This window comes from Anopheles cruzii, chromosome 3 (assembly GCF_943734635.1).
Source record: "Anopheles cruzii chromosome 3, idAnoCruzAS_RS32_06, whole genome shotgun sequence".
In the NCBI taxonomy this organism is placed as follows: domain Eukaryota; kingdom Metazoa; phylum Arthropoda; class Insecta; order Diptera; family Culicidae; genus Anopheles; species Anopheles cruzii.
Genome location: NC_069145.1, coordinates 71,773,345 through 71,789,485, shown reverse-complemented (window position 1 = coordinate 71,789,485; position 16,141 = coordinate 71,773,345). Strand labels below are relative to the sequence as shown.

Sequence of the window (16,141 nt, the reverse complement as noted above, 5' to 3'; positions counted from 1 at the left end):
CAAAGGATCCCGCTCTTCGAGCTCTTCGCAGGCTCCCTCTGGCAGGGGAATAACGGTTTGCTTCCAGTGCGTTTCCGGCGCGGTTGGATTCGTCGACAGTACGACATCGGTGGCAACTTTACCGCCCCGCTCACCGGTGGGAAATGTGCAATCGAACCAAATGCAGAAACCTTGCAATTTGCCTGCTCGCTGGGCTACCAGCACTTCCTTAATCTCGAACTCGTGCAACTCATCGGCAGTGACTTCTTTCAAGTCCAACCACGTCACTACGTGTCCTTCGTGAAGTAGGTGGTTTGGGGCGACCGTGAGCACTTCTGGCTTGTTGGAGCCCTGTTGGCGCAGGGCACGTCCGAAGCATGTCATACTCACGCCGGATAGGCTGTCCCATTGATCGAACCGTGACGGGACACTGCACGGGGCAACGTAGATTGTGGCCGTATCGGGAAACATCAGTCCGTTCGGTTTGAGAAATGTGTCCCTGGCGTACAGCACCGAATCGAGCATGCCTTCGTGGAGCAGAAAGAATCCCATCCACTCGGACACAATGATATCGACTTGTACGCCAGGCGGTAGCCGGAAATCTTCCACCCGACACTCGCTCCCTACCTCATCACGGGCGTTTGGCCAGAGAAGCTCGCTCTTCCGAAACTACTTTCTCCGCCGGCCCCCGCGAAGCCAACCCACTTGGTGAGTACGAATTCATTATTAACACCGGCAGGTTGTTGTGGACATAAATGGTAAAATAAATGTACGCCCCATTTGCCGGCACCGATTATAGCAAACTATTTGAATCGTTAATTCTTTGCAGTTAAACACCTTGCCGAAAGCGAAAAGTTCGGCAGACATCACACCAACGACGGAAGCCGCGACAGAAGAGGAAAAGAAACCGCCGCGGGCCGTTCAGCTCAACTTGACGGAGAGGCCAAAACCTAAACAAGCGATTCCACAGAATGCGGGCTCGAAGCGAGTGTTGCCTACGTTAGAAATCCAGTCTGAGCGGGTTGGTCCACTGGTGACCTCGACTCCGATCGTGCGACGTGTGCTGGTTACAGCAAAGGCTGCACAAAGTCAGCCGAAAGCTGCGTCTTCGCAGGCTCCGGTGCTATTGCGATTGCCGGAGAAGAAAATCGAGAAGAAACCGATCATTCTGAATAAGTTGGCCAAACCAGTTATTGCGTCGGTTGAGGAAGATTTCGTGACGACCGGAGACGGCATTGTTCAGATGGTTATCAAGAACGAATCAGTGCCGGAAACCGTTGGCGGTACATTGAAGGTTGAGGTAATCGAGACCGGTCCCTTGCAGACCAAGGCCTCGCCAGGTCAGGCGGAAACACGCTCCATTAACCATCAGCAGGAGCCGGGAGAAAGAGGTGTGTTTCCGTGCACGGAGTGTGATCGATCATTTCCGTTGAAGCAACTGTTGGACATTCACATGTTGAATCACACGCGCGCTCGTAACTTTCCGTGCGAACTGTGTGACAAACGGTTCTTTTCCAAGTACGATTTGGCCAAGCACCATACGACACACACCGGCGAACGGCCATACGTGTGCGTGGTTTGCCGGGCGGCCTTCAGTCGATCCACGCTGCTGACTCGCCACCAGACGACGCACAAGGACCTGCTGCAGCACACCTGCACGTACTGCAATCGAGACTTCATAACGGAGGCGGATCTGAGCAAGCATATGGCCAATCACGAGAAGCTCCGTCCGTTCCAGTGCTCTTCGTGTCCGAAATCCTTCCGCTACAAGCAAGGTCTCGAGCGCCATGAGACCTTGCACATGAAGGATTTGCCATTCAAGTGCGAGTACTGTGACCACAGCTTCATCACGTCCGTCAAACTTTCGCGCCACTTGACAACACACGCTGGCCGTCGGCCGTATCCTTGCCGCATGTGCAACAAGTCGTTCCTGCTGAGCCACCATCTGACGCGCCACTTGCGCAGTCACGGTGCAGCTGGTCAAGGAGAGTACCGGTGCAACGACTGTAACGAGATGTTTCAGAACAAAAACTCTCTCATCTACCATTCGGCGCAGCACGCCGCCGAGAACCTAACGTGTCCACTGTGTAAGGAGCAGTTCGATGACGCCGATGCGGTCGTGGAGCACATCCAGCTGCACACCGATGATGATCAGTACGAGTGCGTGTACTGTGACCTGATGTTCGTGACGAACGATAAACTAGAGGCCCACCATCAGGCGATGCATCTGGACGAGCTGGCCGACGAGTTGACGGAAGAGCAGCGGGAGCAGTTGATGAGCGAGGAGCAGGAGCGAGGAGCAGATGAAGAGAAGGCGCAATTCAAAGTGAAGCGTTCTCGGGGTCGCGATCCAGCCCGCCTAGAAATGATCTTTGAACCAGACGAACTTGATGAATCAGAAGTGATCCTCGGAGGCGACGAACTACTGGTCGAAGAATCAGATGTTGCTGGGTTCGATGATACGAATGGAGTGTATCTATATGATGGTAATTTTTTTTACGTCTACGTTTACGATAATTTTATAACCTAAATGTCTTCATTCCAAACACCAGAACATGGACATCTGTTCCGCGATCCACCGGAAACGATCGAGGATGGCACGATCGAAGTGACGGAGCTCGAGCTGACATCGAAAATGGAGGAAAACGAGCCAACGGAGGAGACACCTGAACGCACGACACTACCCGAAAACAAGATTAAGGTTGACCGGCAGTCAAGTTTCGATCTATGTCAACTGATAAAACATCGGCGAACTACTTCGGAGAAAAGCAAATCGGTGTCCGATGTACTGAAGAACCTCCCGAAAGGCGTGACGATCAAATCTTCTCTGTCAACCGTAACACAGAAATCGGAGGTAGCTCACGCATCGACAAACCCGGAATCCAGTAAGGTTCGGGAATGGAATGTTCTTACGTCGGTTCCAAAATCGAAAGCAATCGTTTCAGAAAAGCCAATGCCAGTTGCTCAGGTGGAAAAGAAAATTGTAGTTCGAGGGCCGGTCAAAGTTGACAAACCTTCTCCGGAAATCGCCAAGGCAAACCCGGCAGCGGTGGTTGGAAAGGTAAACCCGGTAGCGGTGGTTCGGAAGGACAAATCGGAAGCCAACACTTCCAAGGGGAACACTTCCGGAGGCAACGTGAAGGTGGAAAGTGTAAAGCTTGACAAAAGTCCTTTAAAGCGAAGCGCCAGCTCCGGTGTGCTGCATTACGGCAAACCACACGCAGTGAAACCGTCGGTGGAAAAGCCGCCTGGCAAGAGTGTGTCCTCATTAAAACGCCCCGAAGGATTGGCGACAAAGGTAGAGCGGAAGTATTCGGTTGCTGCGAAACAACCGGCAACTCCGAAAGCTGCTGAACTACAGGAGCAACCCGGGCCTAGCAAGCGATTGTTAGTGCAGCGAAAAACACTGGACCCAGCTGCAACGGCTGCACCCTCGACCATGACCCGTAATGCGCAACAACTGGCCAATGTGACACGAGCGGTTAAGCGCTTGGCAACGCCAACTCCCGCTTCGACCGTGGGCAATCCGGTTGAGATGAGCGTCGGCGGCAAGAAAATTAAGATGCAAAAATTGGTTTTCTCGAAAGCGAATACGGTCGCCCTGGCGCGCGAGGGAAAGTTAAAAGACAAACCATAGAGTTTTTGGTTTTTCTAGTTAGCAGTTATTATTGTATCGATTTCAGCTCATTTTTTACCACATGATCTATATTTTTAAAGTATGCTATTTAGAATTATTACTATCGTTGAAGAAAACATTGTGCGCGAGTTGATAAGAGATGGTACTTTAGTGAATTGACGTAAATACACTGGATAATGTACGATCGAACTGGAAATCGTACGAAATAGAATCACAATTGTCGAAACAATAATTTAAGTAGTTTCCGGATAATTTTATTGCTCAACGTCGAAGGATGATCCACTGCGAAGAAAAGTAGTATGTTTTACATGGAACGCTACTTAACTATTGTCTAAATGTTTTCACATTAGGTGGAAATTCATTCGGTAGTAATACAGCAAAAATTTTCATTGTTGGTACAAAAAATGTTGTTACATTTTCTTTCTAAATTTGAATTCAATCGGATCAATTTATTTCATTTTATAGCAAACTGGGCGGTTGTTTGGCAACTTTATGGCAGCTGTCACCACGCCAAAATTGGTAAACAAAAACAAAGTGCAAACGCAGCATTCCCTCACAACCCCACCATTACTTTTCCTAACATTACTTGCCAGTAAGATTACTCATACGGCGTACGCGCGGACAATCCGTTATCGGCTGGGGCGGTCACGCAACACATTTGCCTCGCTTTGCCTTTTGCGACTGCAGTTGTGTTTGTGTACCACGAACATGTTCCGCCCGTGTCATCACCATCACCCGTACCCCGCGGCCCTGGACCACGAGACCGAGGCAGACCGCTAGACTGGACGATCTTCTACCCGCTCGGATGGCCGTATTTGCCTTTATTGCGCTCAATACGTTCGGCGACCTGCTGACGTTCGGAAGTGCACTGTGGTCAGTTGGTGTGTGTGGTGGTTCATGGTCGGAATGCAGATCGCAGTTAGCTGTACGGCGAAGGGAACGGTTATTTGAGGAACTCTTGGAACGCTGCTATCGCGACAACGAAAACGGCACAGGGAAGGAGATAAATATGTCCTCCGAATCGATAGATAGCTGTGATTTTGCGTACCCCGAGGGCACTGCTTCTCCCGGTTCGGTGAGCCTGGACAAGAGCAGCGCGACCGACGTGGTTTACAGGGAGGAAAGTATCACCGAAGTATCGCCCGGATTGTGCTTCGTAGTGGCCGGCACGGTGCTGCTAACTTGCGAACGCTTCTCCGTGAATTTGATGCTGAAAAACGACGACATTGCGCTTCACGTTAACCCGCGGCTGCCGCAGAACTACATCGTGCGGAACTGTCGCGTGAAGCGCTGCTGGGGACGCGAAGAGGTGGCATCGCCGCTCGCCTTTAACCTGCACCGAGGCCACCGCTTTAACGTGCAGATTCTGGTGACCGACGACGAGTTTCTGATCTGCGTCAACGGGCGCCATTGCAACACGTTCAAGCACCGGCTACCGTACCGGAAGATTTGTGCGCTCGAGGTGCGGGGAGATGTGCGGGATGTGGCCGTCGAGCAGTGCTACATGGAATGCTATCCGCAGCTGGAGCTCGAACTGATCCAGCAGCGCAGTCCGGAAGAGCAGCGCGCAATCGGCGGTGAACGCCTGGCGTGCGACGAGAAGAGCTGCAAACCGATGCCTTACACGGGTGTGCTGCGGGAACCGTTCACCGATGGCAAAAAACTACACATCTACGGGCGGGTCAAGCTGCTGCCACACTCGTTCTACGTGAACCTGCAAACCAGCGGGTACGTGTGGCCCCATCCGAACATCCTGTTTCACCTGAACCCACGTTTCGGCAGCGTTGGCGGCCGGCACGTGATTTGCCGCAACTCGTGGCGCAACGGGAAGTGGGAGCGCGAGGAGCGGTCGGAAAACATGTCCGACTTTATGCCCGGCAAACCGTTCCACCTGCAGATCGACTGCACCGACGGCAGCTATCAGGTTTCGCTCAACGGCAATCTAAAGGCGGAGTTTCTGCATCGCGACAATCCGCGACTGGCCGAAGCCATCTACATTCAAGGCGACATTAAAGTTTACGATGTTTTTGTGGAGAATGTCTACTAAATGTCGATTCAAACGAGTGCTCTTTGCTCATACAATAAGCGCGTAGGCTTAGTTACTTAGATGTAGGTAGTAGGAGTGTTAATGCTAAGCGTTACCAAATGGTGCCCGGTGGCATGCCCAGGTTGGGCGGCTAGAGGCTTTCCAAACGTCCACGTCGCCTCTCGGTTTTAAGCCAAAAGTTGCACCCGGTTCGGTGGTATATTCGGCTTTAAATGGAACCAAAACGAGAACAATAAAGTAGTCCTTAGATAACGTATTTGAAAGTTTTTCCTCTTCTACTAAAATTCGTTTGGAGACTGAACCGAAAAAGCACGGTCGGCAATGCTCCTTAAAGTCGGCTTCGCACTTTGCTATCAGCGGTCGGTATTGGTTCCTTATCACAATAAACCTAAGAGCAAGTTTACATGCTTGTTCGGTGCTAATTAACAACGACGCGTGACTAATTGTATGAACTAGTTTTACAAATAAAGTTGAAGTTTGTTTTCACACGTAGCGTTGAGAGTAAAAGGGTTAGCTTTCGGAAGAGGCTGTACCGCGATTTCCAACAACACTAGCAGGCTTATCGGTAGTACTGTTTTAACATTGCTTTTAATGGATTGATAGGTTTTGTCATTTCTAAAATAAACAACTAAAATGGTCTCTTATAAACATACTAACCCAAGTAAGCAAGGTGGCGGTTGATAATCTTTCTCGAAAAACAGAATTCTTAACTACTAAAGAATGAGGACACGCATTACGATCAGTTTGATAGATGTATTTAAATTAAAAAATCTATACACCGTACGATGTACGCGAGAAAGCTGGCTTAAAAACACTATTTAAAGATATAAAAAGATTAAAATTAGAATGCGATACCGACGAGTCCGTCCGGTGTGTCGGTGCTTTTAATAAAATCTAAAGCCGAATTTGTTTGCGAAACCGGACGAAACGATGTCGATACTGATTGCAACTCCTGGACAAGTGGCGGGCAAGTGGACAACGTGCTGGGGTTGCTGCCAAGTCGGACACAATCGGGCTGAACGTAGTTGATGAGTGAAGAACCTGGCGACGACTGGCAACTCCTGGTCGGGAGGGCAAAGCGGCCACCTTTAGGCCATGTCATGCTTACCATCCAATCGTCGCATCTGCGATGTAGAAAGATTATTTTAGCGATTGAATTATTGCCTCTAGGCTGCCTTCGTCATGGGGTGATAGTGATAGTAATGTAACCAGAACTCTTTAAAACAAACGATTTAATTTAATAAAAAACAAACAACCAAAACGATGGACATAAAAATATGATAACGAACGGTAAAACTATACACACAAAAACATGAATATGACGTGACCGTGTGACCGGTCCAAATGGGATGAGATGAGAATGGAGCCCGGTCCGGGACTACGTAGCGATGACGGATTCCTCCAGCGCGGCATGTTTCATCAGATTCAACATTACCTCCTTATCATCGGCCGCCGTACGGTAGCGTTCCGAGGCCGAACTCTCGGCCGGTGCCTTGAACAGCTGACAGTACAGCAGAGCGGCCGCCACACCGCCCAGGATTGGGCCGGCCCAGTAAATCTGCGGAATGGACAAGCACGCAACGGAAAGATGCCTCAGAATGGGACGAGCGGCCATCGGCGTTTCGGGGAGCTTACCCAATGATTGTTCCAGCTTTCGGTCACGAGTGCCGTGCCGAAAGAGCGGGCCGGGTTCATGCTCGATCCGGTGTACTCGACGATGCCCAGGTGCCCAAGCGTCACGGTCAGACCAATGGCCAACGGGGCAACGAACCGCGAGTCGGGCTTGTTTTCATCACAAACGCCAAACACGCACAGGACCAACACAAATCCGAGGAAGAATTCGAAGCCCAGGCCCTGCAGCTCGGTCACGCCGTCCTTGAGGCCGGTGTTACCGAGCCCATTGTGGTACGACTTCGGGATCAGCACGTCGAGCGCGGATGTGGCCGCCACGGCCCCCGCACATTGGGCGGCCACATAGAGAACGGCGCGAATCAGGCTTACTCTACCGGCTGCCAGCATGCCGGCCGTAACGGCCGGGTTAATGTGTCCACCGCTGATGTGACCGATGGACTGTGAACGAAAAAAATGGAACCAGAATAATTTACAACATAAGCCCAAAGATTCTAACACTAACATAATTACTATACGATGAACAATTAGGGTTCTTCATGCGGCCAAACCCTGTTCCCTTCCCATTTACACAACATATTTTACGACTCATTCTATTTATAGCGTGTGACCTTCGAAACTTTTTAATACTGGTGTCGATTGACGCCCAGAGAATTTACTACAAAAAACGTGTTTATGCTAATGAAGGTAAATAAATATGATGCTGTGATGTTGTCTAAATTCATCTCCCCCCAAATCGTTTGCTGTGAGGAATTGATGTCAGTCTGAGTCACATGACGGTTTCAGTATTCATAATTCCTGGACATTCGTGACGAAGATACAAAAACAATATTATATTACTCACCATCACCACCATGAACACGCTCAGGCCAAAGGCAAGCGAAATCAGCGTCTTATCACCGTTGGCGTGCGTACAAGCGGCGCAGGCGAAGAAGTTCAGTATGAAAATACCTGCGAAGAGAGCGTGCCCCAAGGGCCCGAGTGGCCGAGATGAACGAACAACATTAATTCTTGACGCTGGCTTTTTTCGGCGTGTTGGGCGATCATCGATCATAGATCGACCCGCTTACCTACGAACTCCGCCAGCAGGGCCCTCCACAGGCCGCTCGATTTGCTGGACAGCTCGTCCGCTCCGAAGGTGTAGCCCATGGCGGATGAAGACGGATTCTGTTGCGGGATGGGCGTATTTGCCTCGAGCTGGTGTGCGTGATCAGTTCGGCTGGAAAGAAGTTGGTGGAAAGAAACCTGTGTCCGATTACCGTTGGCGTGCTTGCGTCAGCCGCCTTACATTGGCCCTGGTGCCTACCAACCGGTGCCTTGTTTCGATTTAAGATGCCCCGCATTTGGCGAAATCCTACGCTTTACTCTACGAGGACCATCCTCCCACGGAGGTGATCTTGCAAAAGTAATGCCTGTCCTACATTACGTCACGGGCCAGGGTGAGAGAACCCGTTATAGATCGTGAAAGGAGAACTTTGAACGTTTATAGAACTTTGTGACGAGATGCCGTGCTTTTCATTTTCTTATTTAATTAGTGTTGCGTAAAAATGAATATCATATCATGGTACGTCTTAGCCGCCGGCTCCAGCGCACCCGGCACGTGCCACACCAGCTGGTGGATTAGTCGGAGCAGCTGGCAGGAAACCGGAACCAGATAACGCTGCTCTAAACCATGGTGTAACCAAATGTGCGCAGCAGTCGTGGAGGAAGTGGAGAAGATTTTGGGTACGCGATTAAGATCGGTGATCAAGACGAACGAGTATCTGGTGAGGAGCATTCTAAATTATTTCGAAGTACAGCTGGCCAAACAGAACGAGCAACGAGAGGACATGGCAGCCAGCACCCTACAGTAGCAGCAAGATAAGACGAAAACGATTGGTACACCGACGGTAGCGGTAGCGAATACGGCGACTTCGACGACAAGAGCAACGAATGTCAGAAGTTCGCGGTCAGAAGCGTACTGGGCGCTTCTCGAAAACCAACGTCGAGCCCATTAATCCATGCAAATTAATTGATGCTTCTGCGGCGGAAGGGATACAAATTCCTGACAAGGTGGCTTAAGGTTAACCGCACACGGAATTCCAAACCTAAGATCCAGAATCGGAAATTCCACGGAGCATAGGAATGTTGTCCGTGCCCCGCCAGTTGATGGAATCTTTTGCCCCTACTTTTTGCGGTATCATGATTGATAGTCGTCCACCGGTGGCGTGTCAGATTCATTTCGGTCACATTAGGACTGCTTCGGCTTTCGGGATCACAGATCAGGTCCGGAATTGATTGGACACATCGATTTGGGCGGAGAGCGCTCTTTCCTTCGAAGACCCCATGGATTCCCGAAAAAACGGTCATCGACACCGCTCACTGCTAACAAGACCGAGAAACTAGTTTCCGACGGAATGTCCTTTAAGAGCCGTCTCCTCGGTACCACGTCCCGAAGTGTGCCAATGTCAAACGCATTGACACAGCTGCGCTGAACGCCGGACACCGAGTGTGGACGAACCGAAACCTTCGCCGGTGTCGTGTTTCTCAATGCTAATCGCTCTCCCACCTGAAGAAAATTAAATTCATTACCATGTCGGCGCAGCGGTCGTGCCGTGCGGACTATGCATCGCTACCGAACTGCAACTGCAGACGCCGTGAACACGTAAGCCACGAAAGATTCTCGGTTGCACCGACTGGGTCACGGTGATGCAGTCGGAATAAAACATTCACGATGGCCGCCACTGGCCAAAGTTGGTCCGAGCGCATCGTCTCAACTTTGCCGAACCAGGACACCACGCGGCCCCTTAAAACCGATGTCATCTTGGCCGCGGCCCAACGTGACGTTCCAGTTGGGTAGAGACACTCTCTGCCATTGTTATCACCAGCGTCTCGCGGTCATATTGCTCAACTATGATTGATCGTCGCTAATAGAAGCGTTTGGGAAACACGCTCTGGTCCACGCTGTGTGATGCACGGTGATTAATGGGCGCGAGTAGAACGTCCCATCAGGTCACTCTCGGCCAGAACCATATTACCCGTGTAATGGAACTCTGACGACATGTCCGGGTATTCACTCAAAGAAGTGGCAGCAGGTGCGTTGAACGTAATGCCTCCGGTGTCATCCGGAAGTACTAGAGCGCCACACTTTGTGGCCCGGGAAGCGATAGAGTGATTTGATAAATGAACGGCTAATTACGAGCAGTTACAGTTGCCCCTTGCCGTGATGGGGCTGCCAATTTACGGTTGGGTGATACAAAGATGTGCAGGGCACCCAGTGTTTGACCCTTGCAAGGTTCTAATGGAAACAAAACTGAATGCACTTACTGCGTTTTTCAAGCGCTACACAAACTAACGCACAGCACGGCAAGATGGTTACCTTCGTGCTATTCTTTCAATTAATTTGTGAACCACAGGAGAACGCCTTTTTAGGAGACTCCACCAAACTCGTCTTAGCGGTACCAACTAAGAACCAACAACCACTAAAATCCCAACGGAAAGGTGTCAAACGGTGCGCACTAGACTAGTTCAGAAATACCTGCTAGAAGTACAATAAAACACGTGCTCCATTTTTCCCATGAGCTCCCTGGTCTTATGTCAGGGGAGGCAATGGGAGGCAATTACGACTTGCAGTGGCATTCGGCGTGCCACATAAACATACCGCACAGGCAAACAGACCCCGTTAGAGTGCTTATCTCCGGTCGGGGGCGCGCGTAAGATGTGTAGGTAATTAATTTGCTTCGCAAATATCCCCGGGCACCGGGCAGATGGGAAGTGCAACAATTCCGGCGCGTGTTTGCAGAAACAATAGTTACGTGGGCAAACAGGGCTGTGAATTGGTTGGCGGGGGGGAGGAGGGTGGTTTGGGCGGCAGCATTCGATTGAGACCGTAGACTTGGCCTTTGTATAGCGGCAAGCGACGAGCGTTCGCGCCATTCGAGCACGAATTCTCCGGTCACCTTCGCGAGCATATCCGCGAATCAAGTCCGCATCGAACGTGAGTTCCGTTGGAATTCCCTCTGCGTGACAATACTCCGGTGCCGGTGGAATCCAGCGGCGGAAGCTTCGAGTGCGAGGCAAAGGGCTCTAGCTTGAATTCTGCAGCAAAACGGTTTGATCCGTTTCTTGCTTCGCTCGATCATCCTTTTGGTTACCGGTGAATTAAGCCACGAACAGTGCGACAACAAAGGTGTTTGTCAGCCCTTGAGTAGAGTTAAAAACCGATATTAAAAATAAATTACACTAATTGGACGGCAGCATCCGAACACAGCGTGGCTGAGGGTTTCCAAATGTGGGACAACAACGGCCTTCCCACCGAGAAGGGTCAGATCTAGAGCTTAATTGTCTTATCACGCATTGGTTTTCGTGTCGGAGGAAACCGGACAACGCACAACGAACGACTGATGACTTCATCCGATTCGTGTAACGCAAAAAAACAAAACCCGCCAGCTGAAGAGATTCGCCTTAGCCGTCACGATATGACGATGAGCGAAACATAAAAGCGAACTAATGCGGGATGCAATAAAACACAAGAAAAGATTAACTTCATCACGATGCGAATGACCAATCCTAGGTCTAGGCGTCGCACAAGGAAGTGACTCCCGTGTGCAATTAAATCGCCATTTGACGTGTCGTGCCGATCGCTTGCGGAACGGAATTGATTTGTCCGATGACCAACCGGGAGGATTGTAATTGTCGGTGGGTGAACACCGGGCAAAACTACCCCCGGATGTGGCACCTTCACGGTTTCCAGAAGTATTTGCAAATTTCCAATGAGTAATGGTATAGCCGCTCTTTTAGAATGGCGGGAAAAAACTAATCCTACTTTTTGCAGGCATTCCAACGCGATGAGTGTTGAGCTAGTAATTTACAACGAAACTAGGGCGAACCAGCAAGAACAATATAAACGCCTTAACGGGTAGGGGATCGTCTCTACCACTTATGGTTCCATGTTCCGTTAGGAAGCACCAGTCTAGTGTGGCTATTAACATAATACATTGAAGACGTCGGCGAAACGTATTCAGCTCTCCGAAATCTGGTGCGCGTTCTCCTCCCGAGCGGCGAGCGTTAATCACACGCCACGCGTAGAGCTGGCCAACGAACCCTCCGCCCAGAACTGATGCTAGAACGGAAGTAAGTGTTTTTGTTGAATGTGTTCTAAATTGCCTGTATAGCTGCAGCATCTCCAGCAGCAGCAACAGTCCAGACTCGTAATCACACTCATCTGGCCGCTAGAGTTTTCTCGCGCCGTCGACTCGTCTTGTCACTGACCGGGAGGAGCTGTATTAGCACCGCCGGCATCGACACGAAACCCTACCCACCCTTTCAAGGGCGTCCGTTTGGCTGGTGGTGGCGGCGGCGGCGAGACGGGTTCATATTTCATGATGGCTTTTTGCACTTTTTTCAAAACTCCCAACCTGCAGCTTAGTATGCTGGATGAGTCGCTAATTTTTACCGCATGCACAAGGCCGTAAAATCATGCGCTCGGTCGTGTCCTCCGACGATCCGGCAAGTGCTCAGTGGGGGGCACCGGGTTTCAGGTGTGAGCGCGCGCGCGCGCGCTGGGATCGAATATCGGACGCGATCAGCGTGTCAAGATAATGAGTGAATGAGTGAAAATTGTAATTACATTTCATGACCACGATCGGCACGCAGTGTGAGGTCCATGAGGTTGGATTATGCTACACAGAGCCGGCTACACGTTTGACCGAAATGATAGAACAAGCAATTTAACGCGCCGTCCGGTCGTTTCGGGGACTGTTGCGTGACAAACGTGAACCGCGACACCCACCGCGGAGCATGATTTGCAAGTTCAATTGCGTGACATTTATGCGGACCGGATTCGTTCCCAAACGGCTTGCGGTTGGTCTGTGGCTGATGAATGATGTATCATTTCTGAGAGATTGCCCACAATTATCACCGACTAGCAGCTGGTGCCGTGCCCTGCGCGGTTGAGTTCTAATGGTTGTGATTGGGTGGTGGCTGTTGTTGTGGAAAATTTTCTCAATCCCCGGCAGCTGATGGTGAAACTAGATACACCGTGACAGTGTTTAGGGCCGGGGAGGGCCATCGAATCAATAGACTGCGGCGCTGCCTGTCGCTGCTAAAAGGCGTAGCAAACACAGGAAGGAGAGAGTTTAAAATGGCTGGGCAAGTGAGAAATAATTTAATCACCGTCCGTCAGTTGCCGCGCGTACGCGCAACAATCGAGTGCGGGTGTCACAAAACGTTCAGTCCACTTGAAACGGGGAACTAGGATGAAGAAACGTTATCCGGGCGAGCACGTGTCCACAGAGGGCTGCTCAAGTGGCCGACAATCAGAGACCGATTTTGCACTTTTGAAAAGAAACTAGCACACGAATACATGTTCCGAAACCAAAGGTCGACCATCTCTCCGGTGTGATTGACCTTCGCACGCACACGGCCTCAGTACATTTGTACGAAAATTATGGCGGCGCTTAGGAATGAACTTAACATTGGGCACATGGTTCGAACTTAGCTTCTAAACTGCGTACTTGCAACACTTTATTATTTTGTACCACACAATGTTTGTACTCACCGACTAACAAAGTCTCAGCTTCCGACCTGGATGATAGCACGGCTCCGGCTTTTTACGATCCTTACAAATGGACGCCCGGCACGCAATTCGCAATTCCGCCCGAGGTTGCACTTTACAGAAACTCTCCACGCACTTCGCAGGTTCGCTTATCAGGCACTGGGCACTCTAAAAAGGGGCCAGTTTCGCAACCGTACCATGCGATGATGTTCTGTTAATTGTTACGCGTTAATAGACAGGTAATGGTTGGTGCGCTACGATAAAATACAGCAACCACTAGCCGTAGCCGTCACGCGGGTGTCAGGAATTGAAAAGAAGTGTCCTACAACCAAACAACAATAATGTTGTGATAAGCGGGAAAAACGAGGTACGATAGCGAGATAGCGCACCGAACACAATCGAACGTACGCACCGTTTTTTGGTAACTTCACTCTGCACGTTGACCAACAATTTTTCGGAGACACCACGGAGACCACGAAGCGATGCTGTCGGAGGATCCGCTCGAAATGACCGACGAAAGGGTTCGGTTCTGACTTGATCGCGGCTGCTCGGGCCTCTATATACAGGTGCGAGACTCGGGCACTCATGTCACTCACCGTTCCGTGCGCGGGGCTGACTGCGATCACCGATCACATGTTCAATGCGCCCCCTTTTTTGGAGGCTGCGGGTATTATCTTATGAAATTCGAAATGGTCCTTGCTGGGATTGTTGATCTAAATTTTTAACTTGAGTTAAAGTACACCAACATAATTTCGAAAGGTTTTGGGGAACCCCCACAAACAATCTGAATAAGATTGGGGCACGGCAAGCGGTGGCGGTTCAAAAATAGAATCTTAGCCGTGTCCTCCCTCGGCTCGATTTGTTAGAATCTTTTTCTTCACATCAAAAACAGCATCGCCTATGCTCTCTGGGGAACAGCAAAACAAACTGCTTTTGTTCGTTTATGTTTGGAAACACCAACAAACAAGCACAACAAAAATAGCAGCGAACGAACTCACGGTTAGCGTTTGAATGGGCGACCGACGGTTTTTACGCGCGGCTGTAGTACCCAACCCTTTCCAGCAGAGGGCGCTAGCAACCTCCAGTGGCGAGGGCGGTAAAAAAAAGCAAACGCGCGGATAATCTGTTGCAATTCGCCACTTGTGGGCCACTTGTCTGATAGGGCGGAGGGCTGCCGATCGGAAGGGCACCTGGCACGTGCTTAATTGTTGGCGCTTGTTCGCTCACTTTTTATTATCTTATCAATTACTAGTCTTCCCCGAGGTGGGATTGTAAATCTGTGTCAACCACCGGCGGCGCGCGATAGCGCACGGCGTGGAATCACTTCCCGCCTGAATAGCGTCACCAATCGGGCCGGTCCTCATGTTTTGGATCGGTTACATTTATCATCTCACGCGTATTGCGTAGAGCGCAATATAGGTATTTTTAGCATTTTCACTTCTCATCTTCGGGTTGAGTAATACCGGCCCCAAACCGGCGATCCTGGTGGGCCGCCGCCTTGTGTACTGCGCATCGCCGCGTTTGGAGGTCACCGAAACAGGACACCGCGTCGGCCACACGGTCTTCGGATTTTCCTTTCGTTTTCTTTCGCCCAAATCGGATTGATCGTTGTTGTTTGCGGAGAACAATTTATTTCGCCGAGACGATCAAGGTGACAAATTCGAAAAGTGGCCCACGACGCCAAGTGGCCAAGTGTGCCGCGTGCTGTTAGCAATTGTAGTGGTTTGATTGGTTTGCTGCAGCAGAGGGATGCACCCAGCGGGGAATCTGGCTTTAATTGCCGATGGTTTGAAATGTCGGCCGACCTGATGCGTTTCGTTCGTTCGGCAAGGTAATGACTCGCGTAAAATTATGGTAATTAAATTTCCTAATTATTGCCGATCCCGCCGACCGGAGCGGCTGGAGCGATAGATTAGTTTTTAATGATCGATTCGCAGTGTGTACTGTGCGGGGTATAAAAGTCTTCCTTTTCTCACGAACTCATTACACCCCGGGCTGTCCGTGGGTGATGCTGCCCGGAGAATGTTGGGTGTTAAAAACACCCAATTCCATTACCCTTTGCCAGTGGTAATGTACATAGACACCGTGTCCTTGGCCGTTCCATACGCCACTCCTTAAACAAACCAACGAGAGAATGTGGAACAAGTGCACATAGATCGCCTAGTGTCAATATAGCCATCGTGTAATTAATACGTACGTGTCTGGGGACCCCAAACGGAAACACTTTAATTCGCCGCTACACCGCGCGGCGATAATCTCTGATAACATCTTCGTCTACAGTTTTTAATGTGCGCACATTATTAGCCAGCACCAG

At 50.4% G+C, this 16,141-nt stretch overlaps 3 protein-coding genes across 6 annotated transcripts; 2 read left to right on the top strand and 1 right to left on the bottom strand.

The window, feature by feature from the left end:
- Positions 1-356: 356 nt before the first annotated feature.
- LOC128270913 (RE1-silencing transcription factor-like) lies at positions 357-3,689 on the top strand. The gene is made up of 5 exons (XM_053008339.1): positions 357-398; positions 574-687; positions 809-1,273; positions 1,352-2,465; positions 2,532-3,689. Exons 1-5 carry the CDS (start codon positions 357-359, stop codon positions 3,614-3,616), a joined length of 2,820 nt encoding a protein of 939 aa, XP_052864299.1. The 3' UTR covers positions 3,617-3,689.
- Positions 3,690-4,270: 581 nt separating this feature from the next.
- Positions 4,271-5,764, top strand: LOC128272029 (32 kDa beta-galactoside-binding lectin-like). The gene has a single exon (XM_053009741.1). It carries the CDS (start codon positions 4,422-4,424, stop codon positions 5,661-5,663), a length of 1,242 nt encoding a protein of 413 aa, XP_052865701.1. The 5' UTR covers positions 4,271-4,421; the 3' UTR covers positions 5,664-5,764.
- A 638-nt stretch (positions 5,765-6,402) lies between these two features.
- Positions 6,403-14,347, bottom strand: LOC128274636 (aquaporin FA-CHIP). Of its 4 annotated transcripts, XM_053012895.1 has the most exons (7): positions 14,240-14,347; positions 13,831-14,149; positions 8,363-8,511; positions 8,137-8,243; positions 7,299-7,733; positions 7,099-7,221; positions 6,403-6,787 (listed from the first exon to the last, which is right to left on the bottom strand). In XM_053012895.1, exons 3-7 carry the CDS (start codon positions 8,439-8,441, stop codon positions 6,752-6,754), a joined length of 780 nt encoding a protein of 259 aa, XP_052868855.1. In that variant the 5' UTR covers positions 8,442-8,511; positions 13,831-14,149; positions 14,240-14,347; the 3' UTR covers positions 6,403-6,751. The 4 variants fall into 4 exon arrangements, with proteins under 4 accessions (XP_052868855.1, XP_052868852.1, XP_052868854.1 ...); XM_053012892.1 differs by lacking the exon at positions 6,403-6,787 and having other exon boundaries at positions 7,042-7,221; XM_053012894.1 differs by lacking the exon at positions 6,403-6,787 and having other exon boundaries at positions 7,042-7,221; positions 13,831-14,038; positions 14,240-14,325.
- Positions 14,348-16,141: the final 1,794 nt, after the last annotated feature.

Excerpts from the sequence above, each read along its gene's own strand:
- LOC128270913 (XM_053008339.1), top strand. The coding sequence starts at position 357 with ATGTCATACTCACGCCGGATAGGCTGTCCCATTGATCGAACC. Across the intron at positions 688-808 it reads CCGCGAAGCCAACCCACTTG|TTAAACACCTTGCCGAAAGC; the intron begins GTGAGTACGAAT and ends AATTCTTTGCAG. Across the intron at positions 1,274-1,351 it reads CCGTTGGCGGTACATTGAAG|CAGGAGCCGGGAGAAAGAGG; the intron begins GTTGAGGTAATC and ends ATTAACCATCAG.
- LOC128272029 (XM_053009741.1), top strand. The coding sequence starts at position 4,422 with ATGGCCGTATTTGCCTTTATTGCGCTCAATACGTTCGGCGACCTGCTG.
- LOC128274636 (XM_053012892.1), bottom strand. The coding sequence starts at position 8,441 with ATGGGCTACACCTTCGGAGCGGACGAGCTGTCCAGCAAATCGAGCGGC. Across the intron at positions 8,244-8,362 it reads CCTGCTGGCGGAGTTCGTAG|GTATTTTCATACTGAACTTC; the intron begins GTAAGCGGGTCG and ends CTCTCTTCGCAG. Across the intron at positions 7,222-7,298 it reads AAAGCTGGAACAATCATTGG|ATTTACTGGGCCGGCCCAAT; the intron begins GTAAGCTCCCCG and ends TCCATTCCGCAG.